Consider the following 25,426-nt stretch of genomic DNA (forward strand, 5'->3'; position numbering starts at 1 on the left):
CAGTTGGAGTACTGCATCCAGTTCTGGGCGCCGCACTTCAGGAAGGAAGTGGACAACATGGAGAGGGTCCAGAGGAGGACCACCCACATGATCAGGAGACAGCAGGGCAGGCCCTACGAGGAGAGGCTATGGGACCTGAACCTGTTCAGCCTCCACAAGAGAAGGCTGAGGGGGGATCTAGTGGCCGTTTACAAACTAGTCAGGGGGGACCAGCAGGCATTGGGGGAGTCCCTGTTCCCCCGAGCACTACCAGGAGTGACTAGAAATAACGGTCACAAGCTGGCAGAGGGTAGATTTAGACTAGACATCAGGAGGCACTACTTCACAGTCAGGGCGGCTAGGATCTGGAACCAACTTCCAAGAGAAGTGGTGCTGGCTCCTACCCTGGGGGTCTTTAAGAGGAGGTTGGATGAACATCTTGCTAGGGTCGTTTGACCCCAGTACTCTTTTCTGCCATGGCAGGGGTCGGACTTGATGATCTGCTCAGGTCCCTTCTGACCCGACCAACTATGAAACTATTCTTTGCCCTGTTTTGATCAGTATGCATCTAATTTAGCAGGTAGGTATTTTCTTAACTGACCGTGTACAATTGTGATCTTGTGAATACTGAATTAATTAAAAATATGAACAGCTAAAATGTATATTATTAACCAAATCTCACTCATTTCAGCCCTCCCAGAAACATTTAACGGCAACTATTGTTTTTTTAAATATATGCTTATCACAGAATCACTGAAAATTAAGGTTTGGAGGGACCTCAGGAGGTCACATCTAGTCCAACCCCCTGCTCAAAGCAGGACCAGCCCCAGCCCCAGCTGGGTCATCCCAGCCAAGGCTTTGTCTAGCCAGGTCTTTAAAAACTCCAAGGATGGAGATTCCACCACCTCTCTGAGTAGCTTGTTCCACTGCTTTACTAAGCACCTCATGAGAAAGTTTTTCCTAATATCTAACCTAAACTTCCCTTGCTGCATTTGGAGCCCATTGCTCCTTGTCCTGTCATCTGCTGCCACTGAGAATAGTCTGGCTCCATCCTCATTGGACCCCCACTTCAGGGAGTTGTAGGCTGCAATTAAATCCCCCCTCGGTCTTCTCTTCTCCAGACTAAATATGCCTAGTTCCCTCAGCCTCTCCTCGGAAGTCATGTGTCCCAGGCCCTAAATCATTCGCCATCCATTGGACTCTCTCCAATTTGCCCACATCCTTTCTGTAGTGGGGGGGCCCAAAATTGGACACAATACTCCAGATGTGGCCTCAACAGTGCCAAATAAAAGGGAATAATCACTTCCCTTGCTCTGCTGGCAATACTTCTACTAATGCAGCCCAGTATGTTGTTAGCTTTCTTGGCAACAAGGGCACACTGCTGGCTCACATTCAGCTTATTGTCCATTGTCACCCCCAGGTCCTTTTCTGCAGCGCTGCTGCCCAGCCCGTCAGCCCCAGCCTGTCCCAGTGCATGGGATTGTTTTGTCCTAAGTGCAAGACTTTGCACTTGTCCTTGTTGAACCTCATGGGATTCCTTTTGGCCCAACCCTCCAATTTGTCTCGGTCTGTCTGAATCCTAGCCCTACCCTCCAGCAGATCTACTAGTTCCCCAATCTTGGTGTCATCTGCAACTTTCCCGAGGGTGCACTCCATCCAATCTTCCAGGTCGCTGATGAAGATAGTGAACAAAACCAGCCACATAACCAACCTCTGGGGCAGTCCACTTGATACTAGCTGCAAGCTAGACATTGAGCTATTGATTACTAGCCTTTGAGCCTAACAACCCAGCCAGTTTTCTATACACCTTAAAATCCATTCATCCAACCCATACTTCCTTAGTTTGTTTGCGAGAATTGTGGGAGACGGTATCAAAAGCCTTGCTAAAGCCAAGGTATATCATTTCCACTGCTCTCCCCCCATCCACAGAGCTGGTCATCTCATCATAGAAGGCAATCAGGTTGTTCAGGAATGACTTGCCCCTGGTGAACCCATGCTGACTGCTCCTAATCACCTTCTTCTCCTCCAAGTGCTTAGAAATGGATTTCTTGAGACCCTGCTCCATGCTTTTTCAGGGACTGGGGTAAGGATGACTGCTCTGTATTTCTCTGGATCCTGCTTCTCCCCCTTATTAAAGATGGCACTATATTTTCCCTTTTCCAATCGTCCTTTCCTGACTGCCATGAATTTTCAAAAATAAAAGACAGCAGCTCTGCAATCACATTTGCCAACTCCCTCAATACCCTTGGGTGCATCGCATCCAGCCCCATGGACTTGTATATGTCCAGCTTTTCTAAATAGTCCCTAACCTGTCCTTTTGCCACTGTTGGCTGCTCACCTCCTTCCCAAACTGTGCTGCCTGGTGCAGTAGTCTGGGAAGCTGACTTTGATGGGGAAGAATAAGGCAAAATAGGCATTGCGCACTTCAGCCTTTTCTGCATCCTCTGTCACAAGGTTGCCTCCCCCATTCAGTAAGGGACTTACACTTCCCTGACCCTCTCCTTCCTACCGAGATACTTGTAGAAACCCTTCTTGTTCCCCTTCACATCCCTTTGCTAGGTGCAACTCCAATGCGCTTTGGCCTTCCTGATTTCATCCCAGCATACCCGAGCAATACTTTTGAACTCCTCCCTAGTCATTTGCCCAAGTTTCCACTGCTTGTAAACTTTCTTTTTGTGAGTTAGCTCATTGTAAGCTTCCTTTTTGTGTTTCAGCTCAGATTGATAAAGTCAAATTCTTTGGGAATTACTTATGTTTCAGAGATGCAGGGGTTATAAAACTAGGAGGGGCCATACAGATGATCTGTTCTGATCTGCATACCACTGGACAGAGATTTTAAACAACATTCCTGAAGCAAACTCAGTAGCTTCTGGTTGAGATAAAACCTTATCTTTAAGGATGACCCCATTTCTGACCTAATGGCTTCAAGTGATGGAGAATCTACCAGGTCTATGGATAAATTGTTCCCAGTGGTTCACACACTACCATGAGCAGAGATAGGTAGGTAGCTGTATTAGTCTGAAGGCAGGCAGAAGGCATTTGCACATTAGAGGCTATTGCTACGTGTACAAATGAATGAACATGGAGCTGATATCAGCTCCAGGAAGACACGCCAGCCTGTGGGCAAACACTTTAACCTCCCTAGACATTCCAGCGCTGCCCTCAGGGTCGCTGTTCTTACACACCTAAACTTTAAAAATGAACTTGAATGGGAAATGATGGAACAAGAAATCACCCACAGTCTGGATTGTGTTAAGTATGGTCCAAACCTGGATTCTTCTCCCATTCCCCAGACTAGCTTTTATAATCCCTCCATGGGTTAGCTGCTTTGTTTTTCTTTCTTCTACCCACCTTGCCTGTCCAAGCATTGCTCTCTCCTTTTTCCTCCCCTTCTCTATTTTTTTTTTGTATTCAAATCATTACTTTCTGTTTAGAAACTCTGCTCTCTGCAGTCCTTTCATCGTATCTAATGAAGTAAGCTGTCGCTTACAAAGGCATACGCATCTCTGATTTAGTTAGTCTTGAAGGAGCACATCTATCCTGCCACCTGCCTAACTCTTTCTCATCCCTGTTGTTGAACTTCCATTGTCATTTTGCATTTTTATTACTAAGGTAAAGGAAATATTAGTTTCAAAAGTGTATGTTAAAAGGAACATGATTATTTAGGATGCTAGCCAGTCTCTGTTTCAAGTATTACAGGATACTCTGATTAAGGGCATAGGCTCAGGACTGATAAAAGGCTGTGCACTTATCCAAACCTAATGTGAGTAGTGCTATTAAAAGCATGGAAAATGAGGGAGAGCTAGTCATTTATGGCTAACAGAGGCCTAGAAATGGGTGGAGACAGCTGTAAAACTGACTAGCTCCTATCATTTTCAAGGCTTCTAACAGCAGTGCTTTGACATCTGTTTCCCCTTCATCAATGCCAATGCCAATTATTACCCAGTTAATTAGGTGGCAAAGTCAACGTTGGGGCTGGAAGAAACTATGCATTTAAATGTATGCACACTTACGCAATATGTGGATAAGTTATATTTGTTATAAAGAAAAGGACAGTCACATGGGAATTGCCAATATACAGGTACTTAAATGAATTATGCATTTACTGGGCATGCATATCATTGGAGTACACTGTACCACTGTTGTTATAAATTGTCTTATTCCATCAGCTGGATGACTCGAATAAATTGGCTCCCCGTTGTGTTAGGCACCTTACAAGCTCACTGCATTCTGTGCTAGTTTCAGATTTTTAAGTTGCTTCCCATTTTAATTAAATCCAAAAGCCCATGGGACATACCTGGCAAACATCATAGTGCTCAAAGAGAGACAGCAAGCCGATATCACTGCGTCCACTGATGCCTTTTAATATGGTGATGTTGCCATTTCCAGAGTCCAGCTCTATCACATTGTTGAACACATTGGACACAGCTTTGCCGGTCACAAGCAAGTTCACAAGTTCCTGTTTATCATGTACAAAGAAAAACATCAGCTATACATCTTTCTTACGTGCCAAGAATCAATGCCATATGATTATGGTGGATTTGTATAGCTAAGGCTCCAGCATTTAACTGGTTAACGAGGGGGTGGGAAGCAGAGTTATACTATATAAGGTATCCTAACATATTTTAACAACATATTATATTCACTCTATTCACATGAAGCTGTGAGTAGAGATTAGTCATGTACCATCTGAGCCATTCATTAAAGCCAGGGTGTCAAACAGATGGCATGTAGGATGAAGCTGACCTGCAGAGTCCCCCTATGTGACCTGTCGGGGTACTAGCAGACCACTGGAAGTTGAGGGAGGAGACCTGCCGTGGGATTTGGGGCCCTTTGACTGTCCTGGCCACAACCATTAGCGGTAATCTTGGCTTGCTGCTCCCATCCCCAGACGCCTTCACCTGGACCAAGTGCTGCTTCTTTTCCTCTCCCTCTACTAGTAGACAGCACCTCCTTGCCACCTCCAGACCCACCAATGCCATTACTGCTGGACCCTTTCTGCCTCTAAATCCACTGCTGTTATGGTGGCCACAACTACCACCCCCATACCCTGGGCTGGATCCAGCCTGCAAGAAGCCCCACAGTCTAAATCCAGCTTGGGACTCCAGGTGAGTTTGACACCTCTGCTTAAAGGCATACACATATGACTTGTCAGACTCCTGATTTGTGTTTGTGTGTACTGTGAGCCGGTCCTTGAAATAGTGCATTGGCATTTTTGTAAAGCCAAGGAACCAAATCGGACATTGCACATCTCAATTTGTATATCCCCCCCAAACACATGGTAGTGCCAGTGACAGGGATAATGGCACATAGCAATCTGTGGAGGCAGACTGCGCCACAGAAAAGAACTGGCTTAGCATTAATAAACAACATATGTCTGAATACAGAGGGGGAAAAATAGGAAGAGAACTTTTCAGGAATAAGACTCCCTTAGCTCTAAGGCATAAATAACTATGTTATTGCCCTTTTCAACTTGATTTATGAATAATTGTATTTGTTTGTAAGCCAACTGTTATTCTGAAGGAACGCAAGAGGTTTACTGACTTTTAATGATGTATATCCTAGGCAAATGCATCTCTTAATCCTCTAGGAAAGTTCAGTCACCTCTCGGATGATGCAATGTGCATGTTTGCCAATAGACAGCAACATGTAAAGAACAGATTTAGGGCAGGAAAGAAGAATTCCCTTTTCCAACTGAAACTAGAAAAAAATTTGGGTACCATAGATGGAATTACTTGAGTCTAAATTTGGCCATAATGATGAGGGTTTAACAGTTCAAGGCGGGAAATTTAAGGGCTAAAAATCTTTCCAAAATCAGATGCTTCTTGGTCTAAGACGACGAATTGAGCAATGCTTGTTTCAGAGTAGACTAAGAGGAAAGACCACTATCTTTTTATCAACAAACATCACTTCTTGCATCATTATACTTACAGAGCAAGTTAACTTTTATTTTCATTTTTTCCACTAAGAATCCATCAAGGAGAATCCTAGTCTGTTAGAAAGGACTGGGAGATATCTTGGCCAGCCAAGGTACTGATCAAAAATTAATTACATCAATTGAAGACATTTTATTGAATTTATCAGGCTTTGGATCATGCTCCTAAGCTTGCCAAAATAAAGAATTAGAACAACCAAGCAAGCTTAGGAAAGTTGCAATAATAAATTAGGCACTTTATTTCAGACGGGAAAGAAGAGATAAAAAAGCAAATCTTTTGAAGCAAAGAGGAGAAAACAAAAGTCTTATAAAAGAAAAGTGAAGGAAGACACTTGAGATGGGGAGCCAAGAGGACCATGAAACATTAAATGTTGTGTTTAAGCCATGCCTGCACTAACTTTGACTGGCAGTGGTGCCCTCTATCATGTTCCATTGTTCTGGATAGGCTGTGTGGTTGTATCTGTGTACAACTGGGGGTGATCCAATTAGCATGGGGCTGCCTGGCAGTGTCATACACGACCACACAGATGTAGCTATGTTGCTCCTGATTTTAGAGGCAGTGTGCTCAGAGCAGGATGGCAAACATAAAAAGTGTCATATTGGTTTGGAACAGAGGTCTAACCCATTATCCTATCTCCAAAAGCAGCAAGTAGTAGATGCGTTAGAGCCCTATCAGATCTTACATTTATGGCACAATTAATGATTTACATTTATGGCATGCTAATCACACCATAAATTGAAACATGCCATATGTTTAGCCAATTTATGACAATAAAAGGGCAAACCAGCCACAAACCTATTCAACATTTAATGTGGAATGTCTGTGTGGCTGGTCTGTGTCGAACTTTAAACTGAACATGTGGCACGTCCTGGCACACGTTCTGGACCCAGAGCTCCCTATGCCTCATTCCAAAGATCAGTAGGATGGGGCACAATGCAGCCTGGGAACCAAAACAGAGCCGCCCCATACCCAATCCCTGGGATCAAGTGATCATTGGCATCAGGCAGGAGGCAGCACCAGCTCTCAGACACAGCCCCCCAGCCCTTGCCCAGGACTTGGAGCTCTCCTCCACCCATTTAGGACCTACCCAGTCACTAGAGGAAGCCCAGGTCCCAGGGCCAATGCACGTCTGGTATGGCAAGATACATAGTTTTGGGGACTAGGAATTAAATGTCTCAGATCCTAATCATGCAATCATATTAACGTCTTGCAGAGGTTTCAGAAGGACAGCATATAAACAGGGCATGTGTAGTGTGATCCATCCATTGCCATTTCCTCCCTGGCATCAATCATCGGTGTGTTTGTGGGGGGCCAGTCACGTGGCATTTACTAAGTTCATTTTGTAGCATTTCTTAGGCGTGCTGTTTCTAATATCCAGTCATCTCCCTTACTTACCTGTGTGCAGTATCCGTGGATACCTATCATTCGGTTTGTCGGCACATCAAAGTCACTGCGCACCCTAGAAAAGATATGAGACGATTCAATCACAACTCTTCCTTTCACAACAGTTGGCATTTCTAATGCCTGGAAAGCCTATTCCCCAAGCACAAATATGGCTATACTTTTTAAATTTGTTTAGAATACACTTCTCTGAGGAAAATGAGAAACATATGTGCTTTTAGTTACATAAAATCTGCTGAAAATGCGTGTTAAAATTTGTTTTACAAGAAGTTAGTCAAGTGCTAGGCTACTGAACTAAAGAGAGAGGAAAACGGCTGTCAGTGATTATTGGAACTGAAGCCACAAAACTATAGCAGTGCTTTCTTCCAAACAGATTTATCAAAAAATGTCTTAGGATAAGACAAACTTCATTTTTGTACATTACTTCCATGGATGACATTTTCGGAATGCATGTCATCTTATATTTGATTTCTATTATATAAAATATGGATAATAGTAGCAAAGGTTTATATACCATTTTCTCCCGTTTTGAGTTCAAGAATTTTATCATTGTTATCCATGATATTTGCCCATTAACTGCAGGCAGTGCTGTATATATATATCGTGCATAGTAGTCTCCATCATAGGAAAAAATAAAGGAAGATCAATGTTTAGATCAAATGCTCTACCTTTACAAACACTGGGATTGCTACACTGTTCCATGCCAAAAGTCCATTTACTTTGCTATTTTTTCTCAGAAAGTGATCAGTGATGATTTAAAAAAAAAATCTCATAACAATTGCAGAATATCCTCTCTGTAGAGGAAGATTTTTCCTCCATGCATTGCATCACTTAGTAGTTGGTTTATGTCCAGAAACATGAGAGTTTATAACCCATATCATATTTTTATCTTATCTTGTGTAATTATAGCTATTCTTATAGTACTCATAAATGTCTAACGTCTTTTTGAAACCAACCATTTTGGACTCTATGATATCTTGCGGTAATAAATGCTACTGATTAATTACATAGTACATAAAAAAAAAGGAATTCCCTCCTTTAGCTAAACTATGCTGATCTCAATTTCAATGGGTCTCTCCTGAATCTTGCATTGTGCCAGAGGGTAAAGAAAATGTCCAACTGAACATTTCTCTATTTTTTAATTATTTGATATACCTCTCTCATATTCCCTCTTATTTCTGTCCTCTCAAAAAAAACGCACATGGTTTTTTAGTCATTTTTTTAACACTGTAAGTATTTCTGTACATCTAATTTTTTTTGTTCCCTATCTTTGGACAACTTAATTAAAATGTATTGCAGTATGAAAGGGGAAAGGATACAGCGGTCAAACTGGCATGGACGCAATAGGATCTGGCTTAAATTTCAACCCAACCTTAAATGTAATTCCATTTTCTGTTTTAAAAATGGGTTCTGATACTGAAAAATGCAGTTATTTCTTGGTTTCTGCCATTCTTTTTGCATTCTTTGGTGTTATCCCAAGCATCCCAGAGGTTATTTTCTTATAGTATTTCTTATAATGCTGAAACAAGGATTTATTGTAAATCTCATAACATTTCTAACCTCCTTTCAATCCTTTCAGGACTGAAAAAACTATGTAAACTTGTTGAGTTTCACCATGGCACCGTTACATAATGCAAGTGAGAAGAACAATGTAGGAGTTTCGGTGATGGCTAACAGCTATATCAGCTATTTGTACTGACTCTAACACTGAATTGAAAGGAATTTGTGAAAACTCTGCGCACGGTATGGAGAAATTTCTTTTGAAAGGATCACAACCTTACATGCCAAGGATGGAAAGATAATAATCTTGGATTTTGGCCACTTCTCAGATTTAAAAACAGTTTCAACATGAAAATGTCATAGCCTTATTTGAAAAGAGAGGGCTATTCAATATGCGTCAGTTGGGGACGATGGGACATACATGTAGGACAATAGGAGGAAGTTCTAATTTCATCTGTAGGTGCAAACAATATGGGATTGTTGAGGTCTATCTCAGATTTTTGAGAAAAAGCACATCTGCATTTCAAATCATTTCGACTAATGAGGAAGCAACCATCAGGCATACAGCTGACAAGATTTACCACTGTTATAAATCATATTATACTGCAATTCTTCCTTCCAAGAAGTTAACATGAACAGCATGCAAACGGGCACATCTGTTTACAGTATTTACAATGAAACAAAAGGTGAGGTAGATGAAGAGCCCAGGAACCTCTGCGCACTCTATAGACACCAAAAAATAATATTGCATTATATTTCTGTCAGAACACAATGCAGTACATTGATAAAGTGCAAATTAGGGACGTGTTTCTTCAATCTGATGTCAAAAGTGCTTATGCTCATCATCTTCATCATTGGGTGTTCCCAACGTTATTAAGACCAGAAGTGGTCAACCTTTTAGCCTCATGGGCTGGATGAGCGGCATGGAACCAGTTCGCAGGCCAGATTCAGCATAGATTTTGTCCATGGTTCAGATCCTGACTGAGGCTGGTCCTTGGATCTGGCTCTGTGCCAGCCTAACTTGGCACACCAAGACTGATAGTTTACTGGCCTTACCCCGTATACCAGATCTAACAATGCACTCACATGATTTAGCATGAAGGGTCATACTGTCTGGCACCAGGGGCTCCCCCTGGTTCCTAAAATTTGGTAGCAGGGGAAAGGCAATTAACACTGCCACCACTTTCCTGCTACCAAATTTCTGACCACCTGGGAGCCCTGCAGGCCAGATCTATCCTGCCAGCTTCTAGAGGTTGAGCATCACTGGACTACACCACCACTTGTCTGTAATCCCTGTAGAGGGAGATGAACCTGCCTGGAGCAGGGAGCTGGACCAAATGACATCCTGAGGTTCCCTCCAGTTGTACTTTTCTAAATATTGATCACTATTGTCACTTGTTGAGCATTTTTACTCTAAATTTTAAAGCATTTAACAGTGGAAAGTATCATTAACTGTGAGTTACGGGTAACAAAACTAAGAGATTAAGGATGTGTCCAATGCTCTCAATGGTTCAAATGGACATAGGGATCCCAGGTTTTCCTGCATGATCCCCTACAGCAGAACCTGAAGTCAATGGAAAGAGGCAACACACATGTGGCACAGCAAAAAGGGGATGAGACTGCAGTCCCCCCACCCCTGATTCCACCCTCGAATATTATTATTACTTTTCAATGTCATGCAAATATGAAAGAATTACTGAAATATTTTGGAGGCTGAAAATATAAAATCCAGTGATATATGGTGCTTGAACCATGAGAGATTTTTGCAACAGTGTGGAAGTGGTCCACTTAGAGACTGTGGTCCTCATTCAGAAAAATGCTTGGGCAAATGCTTAAGTTGAAGCACAGGCTACAGCATGCTCAGTTGCTGACCCACATAGCCATCACCACTTAGTTGCTGAGCAAAAATGCTAAATCTAGGTTTTAGACCATTCCAGAAGATCTCACAAGAGAAGGATCTTTATTGGCCCTATTTTCTATTCCCTACTTGTGTAGTATTTCAGATAATATAGGCTATGTCTCTCCTGCAACTGAGAGATAGGATCACACCACTTGTAGACATACTGGGCATGTCTACACATGCAATTAATGCAACTCAATATACTCTGGCTCAATCTGAGCCAGAGTAAGCTAATCCTGACATTGCCATCTACATGTGCATTTAAGCGCAGTAATTTACTGCACTGTCCAATACTACTTGTATCTGATGGGACTACCTGGCAGAGCAGTAAATTAGTCTCCTGCACACTAATTGCTGTGCACATGTAGACGGTGATGCTTTACTGCACAGCAAATTAGTCTACTGCGCAGTAAAGTGCCTTGTGTAGATGTGCCCGCTGTAATTAGATTTGATATAGCTGGCTTAGTACCCATAGCAGTAAAGTTGTGGCTTCAGAAGAAGTGCATCGCATGAAAGTGATGTAATACAGTTATCCAGTGCCCTAAATCCCTCGGAGTCATAAAAACATCTATGGGTCAGTTCTTCAGCTGATATGAATCATCATAGTTCCACCGACTTCACCAAAACTGTGCTAATTTGTATTGGTTGAGGATTTGCTTCAATCTTCTATCCATTCCTATTAAACCTATTTTACCCCCATCCTATTAAGCTACCAGCAAATTGCAACCATGCCTGGATCAAAGCACAAACAAATCACCCCACAATTTAGGACAAATGAAGAAAAAGGTTATATTTAACTGAAACTGGAATGGGAATATGGATCTTAGTTTAAAAAAACAAAACACCTTCTTGTGATCTGTATAGATCTGTATAGAGAAGCAAAAATACTTGGTTACTGGATGCTGCAGTCTGACATATCAGATGTCTTTTTCTTACTAAACAACAGCATTTTTGATAAGCAGCTCCAATTTAATTGAAGACCTTATACGGGTTGATCTGTTGTTTGCAGGGAAAAAAACCCTACATGCTAGCTCTTTAACAGACAATGGCTGAGCATTACACATTACATTTAGAAGTCAGGGATATGTCTGATACTAGGAAAAATGGTGATATATCCAACACAAGCATAAAAACAGCTACCGCTCATTATTTACCACAATCTTCTGCATGCTTATTAATTGGGGAAAAATCTGATGTGTGTAAGTGAGTACTTCTTCTTGACAGTCCTACACTCTGTGGCAAAGCCACAATGGTAAATTGGTGACGTCGCACCCATGCTCATGGCAACAGACTGCTACATTAACAAACACACAATTATGAGTCCCCTCCAGAAATAGAACTTGGGCTGGGAGGGAGCAAGAGTCTTCTTCAAATGTAAAGATCTCAAATAATTACACTGGGGATACAGAAAATGACCGGATGGGGAAAAGGTCGACTGTATAAATGTTTTGGTTTTTCATATTTGCACAGTGTGAACATGCTTTGGTAAAGGCAACAATGATTTAAAAAGAGGTGGAAACCCCCCCCCCGTGTTTAATAAACCATTAAAGTTGCGATGCAGACCAATAAAGCTGAGAGCGTGGTTTTGTTCTGAATTCATCGCCTTTCCTTTTTAGGTTCGAACTCAGGAAGGCAGTTATATAGCTGTTTGACTCTAAGCATTTGAGTATTTCCATTTGTCTTCCTGGGGTTTTACCGTAGCGTGGAATGCATTCCTCTCCGTGCAACTAGACTCCACAGAGCTGCTGACGCAAGTCCTGGCAACTCCAACCCACAGCTTCGGTTTTCCAGAGTAGATATTTTCCCCATATTTACTATGTTGAGTTCTTCTGGATCAGAGCCTGACACAGTAAGCAAAAGTACTCACCCCACACCTAAGCCCTGTGTGTGGGTTGTTCATTGTTTATTAGAAGCTGCTCCGAGCCTTTCTGGATAGGGTGGGATATACATCAAAATAATAAAGAAATAAATAATATTTGCCCATGCTTGTCTTGAAGCATGTTTTTCAAGTTGAACAGATCACAATTTGAGAGGAAGAGATACCAGCTGAAACCAGGCTTCTCTGAAAGCATTTTCCATTTTGTTTTGCTTCGCAATAATCCAGTGCTTAATTCTCAACATTTTCTGAGCCTTCCCCTTCCCCCAACACATATCTCTTTATTATTTTGGAAATGGAGTATTGCATCATCTTGGAGCTGTGGGGTTGAATCCACTCAAGCTGGAGAAGACCTAGAACCTATTTTTACTGCTTCCTCGGTGACTACTTGAACCATCAGGCTATTACACAAAGAAGGGAAGCAACCACTCCTCCTGTTTTATACTTTTGAATGAGAGTGACAATGGGTGCTGTGATTCATGCTGAAGGACTCAGAACTCATGGCAGAGGTGATATCTTTTATTAAACCAACTAGATTTTTGCAAAAAAAAAATTCTTTAAATTTTTTAAAATTTCTTTCTTTCTTTTTTATGCAAAACTCTAGTTGGTTTAATAAAAGATATCACCTCTAACACAAGTTCTGATTCTTTTTGTCTCTGGCTACAACCTGGATACCGTAATTCATGCTGGACTCGCTAGTGCTGGTGTGAATTATATGGGCTCTAGGGACTTGGGTGGAGTTTAGGCAGACCCTGATGTGCCTGAGAAGTCAGGCAGACCCTGATGTGCCTGCAGTCTCTGCCAGAGCTCTGGATAGGAAGCAGAGGGCTGGGGCCAACCCTGTTCTCTGGAGTAGACAGCCCAGCCCAGGACTGCAAAGCATGCTGGGATGCTGGGGAACTCTGGTTTAACTTAAACCAGGAAGGGGTCTGGGACAGACACTGCATAAACCGGTTTGACCCAAATCAGTTAAGACTGATACTACACTCAACCAGGTTTATCTTAAACCAGTTTTAGCCATTTCAAAACTGATTTATGTGCCCTGAACTTCTGTTCTGTTACAGGTTTAAATCCATTTCTAATCACTAAGATGATTTGTGTGTGATGTCTGTTCCTAGCCATGAAGATATCTGAGTTGTAGGCACCTCAGACATTTCCAGTCCAAAACAGAGGCACTGTCTGATATTTCTTGCTGCAGGCAGGAGAATGGCTATTTGTGATCACTCTTTGGACCTCAGGCAACCAAGTACCATAAAAGCCTCATTTAGGTGCCTTTAGGACCAACTTTGCTTTGTCCCTATTCAGTCATTATCAAGGCACAACAGTGGAAGGCAAAGTGAAAGCACTTGATTCTAAACTATTGGCTTTGCTAAATATTTTCTCCCAATCCTGCATGAATCTAAGAAGGTGCATGCCAATTTCCATCTTTTCCTCTGTGCTTCACAGTGCTTTTTAAAGGAGAGCTATTTTTATAGAAGCATGCAAGAGAAAGAGGATCTTAAAAATAGTTCCCAAACAGTCATTTGAATCTATATTTTCAAAAAATGAAATAAATGTCTCTTACATGTCTGCCTGTGGAGTGCCTTTGTGGTGCAGCATGACTGTAGCGGAGATGAAGCAGCATTATGGGGTGTGGTGGGTGGGGCAGGAAAAATTTCCCTGCACCAGAGTTGAGACAGCTGTTTTCTTCCATGGAAAGCCATGACATTTTCTGTAGATACTGCCTTGGCTTTTCAAAAAGCTTTTTTCCTTGCAGCAGCCACTGAAGCTGAAGCCTCAACGTGTAGTCGTGTCTCTTGGGTCTACAGGATATCGACCCAGGAATGCAGACTTGGAAGGGATATTGTGGTCACCCAGCCCAGTACCCTGGTTTTTTGCTCCCATAATTAGGAAGATGTTCCAGAACCTCATTCCTCTGATAGTTAAAAACCTTCCTCTGATTTCCAGCCTAAATATATTCACGGTCACTTTTGTGCTCTTTTGTCTTGTGCCAACATTGTACTCTAACTTAAATAGTCTTTGTTTTTCTTGAAGTCTAAACAAGCTGGGTCCTTTTAGTCTCCTTCTCTCCAGTCCCTTGACTGGTCTGGCAGCCCTTTCCTGAACCTGTTTTGGTTGGAAGTCATCTTTCATGAGCATGGGTGACCAGGATGGTACACTGGATCCCAGTTGAGGTCTCACCAGTGCTTTGTGCATGAGACCTGATACTTTTATAACTCTCCTGGAAATGCCTTGACTGATCCATCCTGTGGCTGGCCTTGCCTTTTTTTACCGCCTCATCACCCAAGTGACTCAATCATCCTGTGACCAACTACGAAATCCAGCTTTCCCTTCTGTCACTTCCATCTGATGAGCTCTCCCTAACTGCAGTGATTAGCCCCTGCATGCGTATCTTTGCACTCTGTGCTATTACATTTCATCCTACTTCTGTCACTCTAGTTTTCAAGGTCATCCCCTTCTTCCTGCACAATATTCACCTCCTCCACTGTACTGACAGTGCCTATCAACTTTGCATCACCAGCACATTTCAGTAGCGCACTCCTATGATTTCGCCACTAATGTACATATTACATAGAATCGGCCCTAACAATGACCTTACGGCAGTCCAGCTTAAAGGCTTGTCATTCAGCATAACCTGTCCCCCCATAAACCAAATCCTCATCACTTTACAAATCCTGGTCCTAACCCTGTCTCAGCTAACAATTTCCCGCATCATAATATCAAATAATTAACTGAAGTACAAATATATTACATCAATATAGACAAGGGAAAAATCAATGATCTTATGAGAGTAAGATATTAAGTTTGTCTGGAATGATGGTATCGTTTTGATAAATCCATGTAGCATTTTATCCTATTTTCTATTGACTTTTGTGTACTTAGCTATTTCTTTCTAAATTTGTTTGTAAGCCTTGACTACTACTGAGGTCAGACTAAGTGGCCTGCAAGTGCTTACATCATTTTTCCTTCACTCGTTAAATATAAGCATTGTGTTTGCCGTTTTCCAGTCCTACATTATCGCCCATGTTTTGACAGATTTATTAAAAGTCCTTGCCAGCAGACTGTGATTTCACATGTCGCCTTTTTCAGAATTTGGGATGGACTTTACTTTGCTCCAAATGTTTCAAGCTCTTTGAATTTTACTTCCATGCAGAGATTGCAATTCTCTTTCCATATGCCATCCTTACTTTACTAACATATTCTACGGTATTATCTTCATTGACCACCAAGACATTGTAGTTAACGAGTGCTGGCGTTGCATCTAGGCTCTCGCTGAATATTAGCCCCACTTGTTTTTTTGTTTTCTTTTGTTCATGCAGCTGAAGCACATTTATATTGCTTCTGTTTATTTTCTTTGCAAAGTCTAAGTCAGTCTGACTTGTGGAAGCAACCACTTTACCCTTACGGTCTCTGACCGAGAAGATGTAGTTTTCTCTGATGGTCCCTTTTCCCAGTCCTCCTAGGCTTGTTGCTCATGAGTTACTTGTTGCTAGCTAGGCTTGTTGCTCAAATGACCATTCCTGAAAGGTTATTCATCCACTTAGGTCTAGAGCCCTTTTCTCCCCTCGTCTGAGTTGCAAAATTGCAGATTTTTTTTATGTTTGACTTAAAGGAACTCCACATAGTCCCCAAGCTTTTTAATCAGTAGTGTAACTTAGAGTGGGGATGAGCCAATGTAGCAGGGGCACCAGAGCTGTGCCTCATCTCCCTGGATTTCATACCCTGACAGTCAAAGCAGTCCTACAGCATTGCTCTTGCAGCGGCAGCTGGGTTCCTGGACACCACGTTGCTGCTGTAAGAGCAACCGCCAAGTCACACAGACCATGATGAAAACTGAGCATCCCCAGCATAGGTAAGACTGCCCTTCTCCTCTCTGAACCCTCTTCCCTCCTGTGCCCAGTGGTACCTCTGCACCCTCTAGCCCTCTCTCCTCCCTCTGCTGCAGGATTTGCCTAGGACACAAACCCTGCTCATTATGCCTCTGTTTTTCAGCCCTGTTGAGTTCACTAACTAGTTACCTCCATTTCTCAAAATGCTCCCTTTACAAAAAAATGTGTTCCCAACCTGTGCTCAATAACTTTGCATTTAATTTAAACCAAATAAACTCATGGTCACTCATGTCCAAGTTTTGTTTTTTTTTAATGACCAGCTCTTCTCTTATTACTTACACAAGCCAAGTCTAAAATAGCATTACACCTCATTCATTTCTATGACTTTGGTGAAGGAATCCAGCAGCTATCATATCTAGGAATAACAGGGATTTATCATTTTGGGGGAGGAGGTCTAGTTGCATGGTGTTTAAGGAATCCTGTTTTGATTCCAGAAATGTGTTAGCCTCACTTCAGATTCATGGCAAAGACCAGTCCCCATTTCCTGCAGCTGTAAATGAGTCTCTTAGGTTTGGAAACCTAAGGTAGTCAGCTATGAAGCTAGCTATTTTGCTCCTTTGTGTGCCACCAGTCATATAAACTGAGGTGCCTTAACCATACTAGCTCAATGAGTCAGGTGGATCTGAGACCATGACTGGTGTTATTTGTTCTCCAAGTTAAAGTTTCTCATAATGACAAATGCTCACAGCATTTGACTCCCTGATAATATTGTGGGGATCTCTATCCAGGTCAAAACCTAGCCTGAGTCGACTCCAGACACTACCCCAGTAGAAACTTTTCTCCAGTTCTCCCCAAAACTGATTTTTGACCCAAACTGATTCTCTTTTACCCATGCTACAACTTCTTCTGTCTTTCAGTTTATGGCAGCACTGATGTAGGAAATGACCACACCACATCTCTTCTTTTTTCACTCTCTTTCCTCAACAGTGCCTAACCAGCATTTGTATTTCAGTCATCCTTGCTATTCCACTGTGTTTCTATTATCCCCCTGTTATGCAGTTTCACCTCCCACCTCTGCAAATCTACTTTTTATTTTGTTCCCCAGATATTAGTGTACAAAAATCTCAGTTGTTTCTCTGTGCCCTCACCCAGATTCCTAGTTCTTTCACTAAGTATATCATCTAGCTGACTTCTGCTCTTATCAATATTAGCAATTTCTTCTTCCCTGTTGCCAAACTTCTACCCCATGTTATTTCTTAATCCTTTATTACTGCTCATGTGATTTTTAGCTTTCTCTGCTGTCCTCTTTCAGTGAAGAGTATGAAAGTCTTTCCTACCAGCTCCCCTGCAGTTTTAGTCTAAAGCTCTTTTCATCAGGAGGTTGGTACCCCAAGTTCTCAAGTGAATCTACTCCACCGCGGAGAGGCTTCTTTCCGTGATTGCTTCCCAAGGCCTGGACACCCTCACAAAGGCCAGGCAGCAGATATCTGTTGCCCTTCATGCTCCTGAGTCTCTGCTTATCCAATTTGATGCAGTTCTCCTCGATCTGTTCCAGCCAGAATTTGGAAGCGTCATTTGTCTCAACATGGCGGGCAATCCACTGATTTTTCCCTGCTCCCATCAGGATCCCTTTCAGTCTCTGGTCCATATCTCAGATCTGTGTCTTCTGGCAGACACGAGGCCAGCTTCTGTTCTCTGGATCCACTTTTCTGACAGGTTTGTCAGCTCTTCTTAACAAGGTCAAATTACAGAGATCTGTCTCTTTCTGTTGTTCAGTACGAATCTTTGGTCTTCTCCCATTGCTTCCTCATTCTGTCTCCAGATCATTTATTTTCCATTCTCTCTCATCTCCCTGGGCTTTGATCCTTGGCCAGAGTCCTTCTAATTTATTGACAGGACTACCTATGATAGAGTGGGACAGGAGTTGATGACCCCACAAAATCCCTTCCGCTCTGCATCCTATGTTCTTATGATGCTTCTTTTCTGTTTTGTGGACTGGTGTAACAGGGCGGTGCCCAGGCACCCCCCCCCAAAAAAATTAAATTATACCACCTTGTTCTAGGGCCAGTCCTCCCTGCACTTGCCCACCATGCCCTGTTGTTAACTGCTATATGTAGACTGCAGGAGGCTTCCCTGATCGTCCTAGGGTTGACCCTTAACTCATGTTCCCAGCTTCCTGGGCCAATCACATGGCTCCATGCCTTCCCTACAACATGCCCCATGCCTTGCAGATGACATCCTACTTGTCATATCCAGTTCATGCCCCAACTGGGTAGCTTTGTGACTCATGCCCCTAACTGGCCCTACTCTGTCATCATATCTGGTAAGAAATTCGACCACCCAAAGACCCTGGCCCAGCCAATAGGCCAGCTGAGGTGCCAAGCCCTCTGCAGCACTGGCCACCCCTCATGGTGGGTTTACACCCTTTCGCCCCTCCTGGGCCCTGGCCAGCATAGGTTAGTCAAAGTCCTTGGGACCAGTAAGTTGGCCATCATCCCCTTCAGTCATGGGTCCTCCCTCTTGGGCCCTTTCAAATAACTCCCCTGCTCTGGACAGGGTTCAAAGCCCCACCTCTCTGGGCCTACCTGGTCACCCTCTAGCCAGATGGCCCTGAGCGCCCTCCATCCCCCGCATCCCAGCTGGTCTGACCTCTCTCTTTGCCTCTGGTGAAAGCTGCTCTTTACTCAGGGTAGACCTGGCTTCTCCTTAGGCTCCTTGTATGAGCCACTCCTTCTTCTGGGCAGACCTGGCTTCTCTCAGGGACCCAATCACTCAGTCCCCCACTCATCCTAGACCCAGCTCTCCCCACAGCTAACCTGGGCCTCCTCCTAGGACCTTAGGTCCTCAGCCCTCTTCTCCTAGGGCTGACCTGGCTCTTCCTAGGCCTCAGTATCGAGGCTGGCCTGGTCTCTCCAAGGCTCATTCTCCTAGGCTGTGGACCCCACCTTGGGCCCCTAAGAACTTCCTCCTTCCCAATAGCTCCCACCCTAAACCTCTGGGTGGTTTGGATGGACACCAGGAGCTACGTTTTTCTGGCTGGTGGACTTCAACACCCCAGATGTTTTGACCATCTTGCTCTTCTAGCCTGGGCTTATGTCCTGACCCAGCCCAGCTCTCCCCTAGTCAGGCATTCTCCTGGTGGTCATGTGGCACCCTTAATCAGCCTCACTTGTCAGCCCCTGAGTCTGCTGAGTCCCTGATTAGGCCTGTCCGCACCTGCCAAAGGCTCTGCAGACCTGCCTGATTCCTTAAGTGGCAGGCACCCTTGGTGCCCTGCCACAACTGGATTCTCTTTTCCTTTGCTTTCCCTTTCTTATTCTAAAGCTCTTTTCGTCAGAAGGGTGGTGCCCCAAGTTCTCAAGTGGATCCCAAACACTGAGATTGCTCTTTCTATGATTGCTTTCCAATGCCTGAACACCCTCAAAAAGGCCATACACCAGCTATTTGTTCTCTGTGCTTCTACTTGTTTTCTAATGCAAGAAAACTCTTCGTTATCTCTATTTTTCCATCACTGAGCTGTCTCTTCTTTGTCCTCCTGGTACCATTCATCCATAAGTCTCCTTCCCTTTGTGAAGTTGCTTTCCCTTCTTGTCCTCTTATTTGGCAGCATCTGTAAATCTTGATTTGTCTGTTCTGTCTCCTGTCTTCTCCCCACCCATCATGTCTTCAAATCCCCATTTGAACTCCCTTGTCATCTCAACTGACATCCCTACTTCTCATATCTTCTTATTCATGAACTTCCATCAGGCAAGATTTCATATAGCAGGCATCCACTTTGGAATAATAGATACACCACCACTTCTGTATCCATCTAATTTGTTTTCTCCTCTGCTCTTCAGCTGACCCTCCAGGATTGCCTTAGTAGCCATCATTGTCCTCTCTTCCTAATCCTCAACCTTGGGAAAAAGGGACAACAACTTTCCAAACAAACTCTCATGCAAAATCCCTCATATTTGCCCTCTGGCAGTTAGCTTATAAGATATTTGCCAGGAATAGCCTTGGCTCAGGTTCAGCAAGTACCTGTCCATTAGTAGGCAAGAACCCCCTACTACAGAGATGGCCACCCTGTGGTATGCATGCCACAACTGGCATGGGCAGCCTCTGTGTGTGGCAAACAGCAGATCAGCAGGGGGACAGATGGCACAGTAGTAGACAGGGCAGGGAGCACAAAGCAGAGCAGCAGATCGGGCAGGAAGGTGATTGGAGTGGCACTTGGGGAGGGGAGCTGCTGCTTTGTGGCATGCCTGCTAAAAAGATTGCCCCCCACTGCTCTAGAACATGCTCAATGGGAGGCCACTGCCCCAGTCATAATAAGTAGTTTCAAATAGACCTTGCAAACTGCACACAAACCACCAATCAAGAGACAAATAAGTTCATTTACACTAAAGAAACTAACTCTGGCTCCTTCCTTCCCAAGGCTAAGTCCCACATAAACTCCCTTGCCTACTACCTTGATTCACTCTGTGCTAAATCTAATCCCATGCTTCCCCGGTGATGTAAACCATAAAATGGGGCTTGTTGAAGTGTGAGACTGAGGAACATAGATGTTTCAAGTAGGCCCAAGATGCTAATTTTTGCACTGTCGGTAAGTGACAGCTATTTCCCTTTAAACAATATCTGCTTCCCCATCTATTACAGCTGCCAACCTGCCCCCCCCCCAAAAAAACAACCCTTGTCCACAATGACATTTGTATTTATACTACAAAACTGTGAACATCAAATGAAAACTGCTCACCCTGATAATTTCCCTTTAAGTGTTGAGACCCATCCCAACCCCCATGTGGCTGGGAGACAGCTCCCCTGCAGCCAGCACAGCTCTTCCAGCTACGTGGGGGTTGGGATGGGTCCCGATCTCCACGTGGCAAGGAGACAGCTGCCCCTGCACCTGGCATAGCTCCCCCCTGCATTGGGGTTTAACCTGCCCCTTGGGTCCCCTGCTGCTTGGACTGACCAGTAATGGCCCCCGGTCAGCATCTACACATGTGCTAGAGCACATTATCTAATACACTGTTTATCTAGTACCTGATTGTGTTGGTACTAGCAAAGGGAACATTAGACTAATTTAATGTGCAGTAAGTCCCATGCATGTGTAGATGGTGACACTTTACTGGCCATATCTACATGAGTGGCGGACCGCACAGTCGTTACTGCGTAGTCATTTAGTGCTTGACTACCATTAGTACCAGTGTTACTGTCATTTAGTACTGCATTACCACACAGTACCATCCCCATACAGTTTTTTTTTTTTCTGATGATACTGCATAGTAGTAATGAGCTACTGCACAGTAGCGTCTCGTGTAGATGCAGCCACTCTGCATTAGATTAGTATGATGCTCAGTAAAGCATCTCATGTAGACGTGTCCATGGACCATGCCACTGCACATAACTTACTGTTATTTCAGGAAAGCTTCTGCAACTCTGCCACACAACACAAGGAGTTTATAAAAGACAACTAGGTATGTTGTGGGGAAATGAGAAATTAGAGATTGGCTTAGGGCCGGGAAATGGTGTCAGTAAGAGGAAACAGGTCCAGGGTGGAGAACCCATTGTTCCATCTGCAACTCACGCACTGACGTAGCATCACTTACTTTCTAAATACTCCCCCAGAGTAGAGCGAATGTCAGCTTTTGGGTTATTTTATATTTATCTGTTATTTATGTGTGTCAATTAATCATCCCCTAGACAGCTATGGACCAGGTGACCCAAAACAGTGAACTACTGTAGTAGTTTACTACAGTAGTAGTAAATAGTTAATACATTTAGTAGTAATTTTTAGTAGTAAATTTAGTATTAATTTAGTATTAAATTTATAATTTAGTATTAAATTTAGTATTAATAATTTTTATTTAGTAAATAAATTCTGTAGTAAATAGAAAGTAAACAATGTAGATTACTTTCTATTACACACCTCTTAACACGAGGCAGAAGGATCAGATAGCGTAAAAAACAGTTCAACCATGCATTAGCTCCTCTACAGCTTTTAAGATAAGTGGATGAAACATCTGTCATTTTAAAACAGGTGACCATATTCTTTCCCTTCAGCAATGTGGACGTTATATAGGAATGGACAAAGAAAGAGGTACTAAACAATGCAAAACAGTGTCTGAGAGGCGGGTACCTTTATAGTTAAGGCACCGACTTTAGGACGCAGGAGAGCTGGAATCAGTTTCCAGGTCAGTGGTCTTGGGTAAGTCATTCAGACCCAGCTTATGATCCTACGATCTTACATTGTTCAAGCTAAATGCTTTCTCAAACATCATAGAATAAGTTAAAGGCAGAGCCGAGCATAGCAACCAACAAGCCTCATTACTAGTGTTTTGGGTATATGTGCACCTTGCAAGGCAATGCCAGGCAGAGATACCTGAGCTACCCCCGTGCATGCTATTTACCCAACTAGAAGCTGTATAGTGACACTTGCATGGTGTTTTACACAGGCTAATAAGTCCTGCTTCTCAGCAGAGCTGATTAGCCCAGATTTAGTGTTGTGCAAGCACAGTAATGCTGCTTCTGGTATGAGAGCTGGCACAATCAGAGACAGTTTGATTATCTCTGCCTAGCCCTGCCTTGCATTATGCAGACATACCTTTAGTCTATCTGACCACATTTCCTTCTCTCTCAGCCAAAATTATTCTCCATGAAGACTACACTTAGCATGCCAAGTGCAGCCCTGCTTAACTTAGCACGGGAAGGATATTTTTAGAAATGGAAAAAATGTAAGAAGAGCAGAAATATTACTCCATAGTTTTTGAAGGGAAAGATTAGGAAGAAAGATTAGATAAGCTTAGTCTCTGTAGCTCAGAAAAAGGCAATGCTGTTCATTTCTATGTGGAAAGCGACTGGTACAAGTTCCTAAATACAGCTGTAAACGTACATCTCCCCTTTGCTCTGATATGCTCACTGAAGGAAGGCTTGAGAGTACAAGATAAGGAAATGGGAGATGCCTAGAAACAATGAGGGTCCTAATTAGGGCCTAGCTTAAAAGGGGCTCGATTGATGATGGACCAACATCTGAATCATTCAGAAATCATCATTTAACAGAAGGCATTAAATTATGGCACAAACTGCTAAACTCAAAAATGGAAAACAGCATAGGTCAATTCAAGAAGAAGCTGGACACATTTTTGGAAGAAAAAGGGCCACAATTACTAGAGCTCTGGGATAACACTAAGGAGATGGGTTGACTCATAATTTCCTGGGTTTACAATAGGTCAACACTAATAAACTATACAGCCTTTTTCTGACCCTCAAAGTCTTGTTATTTTGCACAGATAACACCATTGTTTTCTTCATTCTCACAGAAACACTTGAGAGGTAGAAGTTAAAAGGTTCAAACACCGGATGCTAAATACACAATTCTAGCTGTGATAAAGCAGTGAAGTCTACACTGGCCAAAAAATATCTTTAGTTTTGTATTGATCAAAACTCTGAATAACACACACACACCATGTGCACTACAATAGCCATTATATTTAGCATTTGGCAATGCATTGTGTTTCCACAAAAGGAATTGTGGTAATGCATCTTTCTCAGTCAACATTTCCTAGGGTCTGGCAGGAGATTGGAGGGTTCTGGGTTTGATGGCTCTGTCTTGAATAGAGGAGGTAAAGGAAAGGAGGTTGGTACAATGAAGACATACACCATGAGCACTTTGATGGGAAGCACCATTTTAAATTAAATTAAATTGACTGGCTGGATCAGCAGCTGCTAAAAGAGCAATGGGTTTTGCTTAACTTTCATGGGTCAGGAAGTTGGAGCAGGTGAAACATGGCTTAAGAGGAATTTGGAGGTGGTGCAGTAGCGTTTGATATGAAATGGCAATAATTTTGTTAGTTCTCCAGTAGTTAAAAAATAAATGATGTTTGAATGGCCATTGCTCCTAGCACTCCTTCCCATAACAGCGACAACAACAAACCCCAATGCACTTCCTCGGGAACTGTAACCCTTGCAACCATTTCTTATTGGTTCCCTCACTGGTGCTCATGTATACTTCCTGTATGATGAACTTGGTAGCACAATCTACACAGCAACACTGAAAGCAGAACCCTCTGCTTCTCCAATTGGGGTAGGCCTGCTAAGTACAAATGCCTGTGACTTGCAATGAATGCGGCATTAGAATAAAGCTTGTTGAAAATAGGCATTTCTGTCCTGCAGGAAATTTGGACATTTCCCCTTTTTTTGTGTTCTGAAGTGGAATGAAAAGTCAAAATGTTGAGTTGTTCTTCATGAAATGGAAACTGTGAAGTTTTATGTTTGATTGAAAGGAAATGTTGTTGACATTTCTGAAACAAGGTGTTTTGTTTCTATTTCTTGACCCCCATTTAAGCATTTTGGTTGTGGTTGGTTTGACACTAACCTATCTCCCTCGGAGCTGCTGCTGTGCCTCATGGGAGTGGTCATTCAAGAGCCTTTGGTCTCTTATCTCCCACACCGTTACAACCAGAACAGAGACTTGGGTTTACCATGAGACACGTGGCCCAGCCAGGTACTCCTGGCCAGTAGCATGCGGGTAGTTCAGGGAGACCTAGCTTGGCACAGTAGTCTGAAATGAAAGACATTGGCATGGGTTGGGAAACCAAAACATTTTGATTTGGTGGATTTGACATGACAAGGTATGTTAAAAAAAAAAATCAACAAAACTAATGGCTCCTATGGGAAGTTTTGATTTTGCTTAAGATTCATTTTCTGTAGAAAAAAAAAATATTGAGCGAAAATTTTCAACCAGCTCTACTTGCTGGATATAACCCTATTAAGTAAAACAACTCTCCCTAGTCTTCAAATATTCATCCAGAACTATGTCAATTATGTAAATAACAACCCTTTCCAATGCCCATAACAGCCACTCAATGGTACGTATTTCTTAATGGGATGAGCAGTGAGCTTATTTCTCCTGCTATTTTTCAAATCCTAAAACAAGGATTATGACATGACCATGCATCCATAATTGAAAAGTGCATAATACAATTGTGACTCATTTCTCATAGACAAAAGTCTGAATGTACATTCC

At 42.8% G+C, this 25,426-nt stretch overlaps 1 protein-coding gene across 1 annotated transcript in view; it reads right to left on the reverse strand.

The window, feature by feature from the left end:
* The window catches only part of MINDY4 (MINDY lysine 48 deubiquitinase 4), a 57,723-nt gene that overhangs the window by 24,177 nt on the left and 8,120 nt on the right, over positions 1-25,426 (reverse strand). Inside the window, exons 5-6 of the mRNA XM_006025922.2 lie at positions 7,311-7,374; positions 4,277-4,438 (exon numbers count right to left, since the gene is read on the reverse strand). Of these exons, the coding sequence (XP_006025984.2) occupies positions 4,277-4,438; positions 7,311-7,374 (226 nt within the window). The remainder of the gene's footprint in view (positions 1-4,276; positions 4,439-7,310; positions 7,375-25,426) is intronic.

This window comes from Alligator sinensis, unplaced genomic scaffold (genome assembly GCF_000455745.1).
Source record: "Alligator sinensis unplaced genomic scaffold, ASM45574v1 scaffold531_1, whole genome shotgun sequence".
NCBI lineage: Eukaryota > Metazoa > Chordata > Crocodylia > Alligatoridae > Alligator > Alligator sinensis.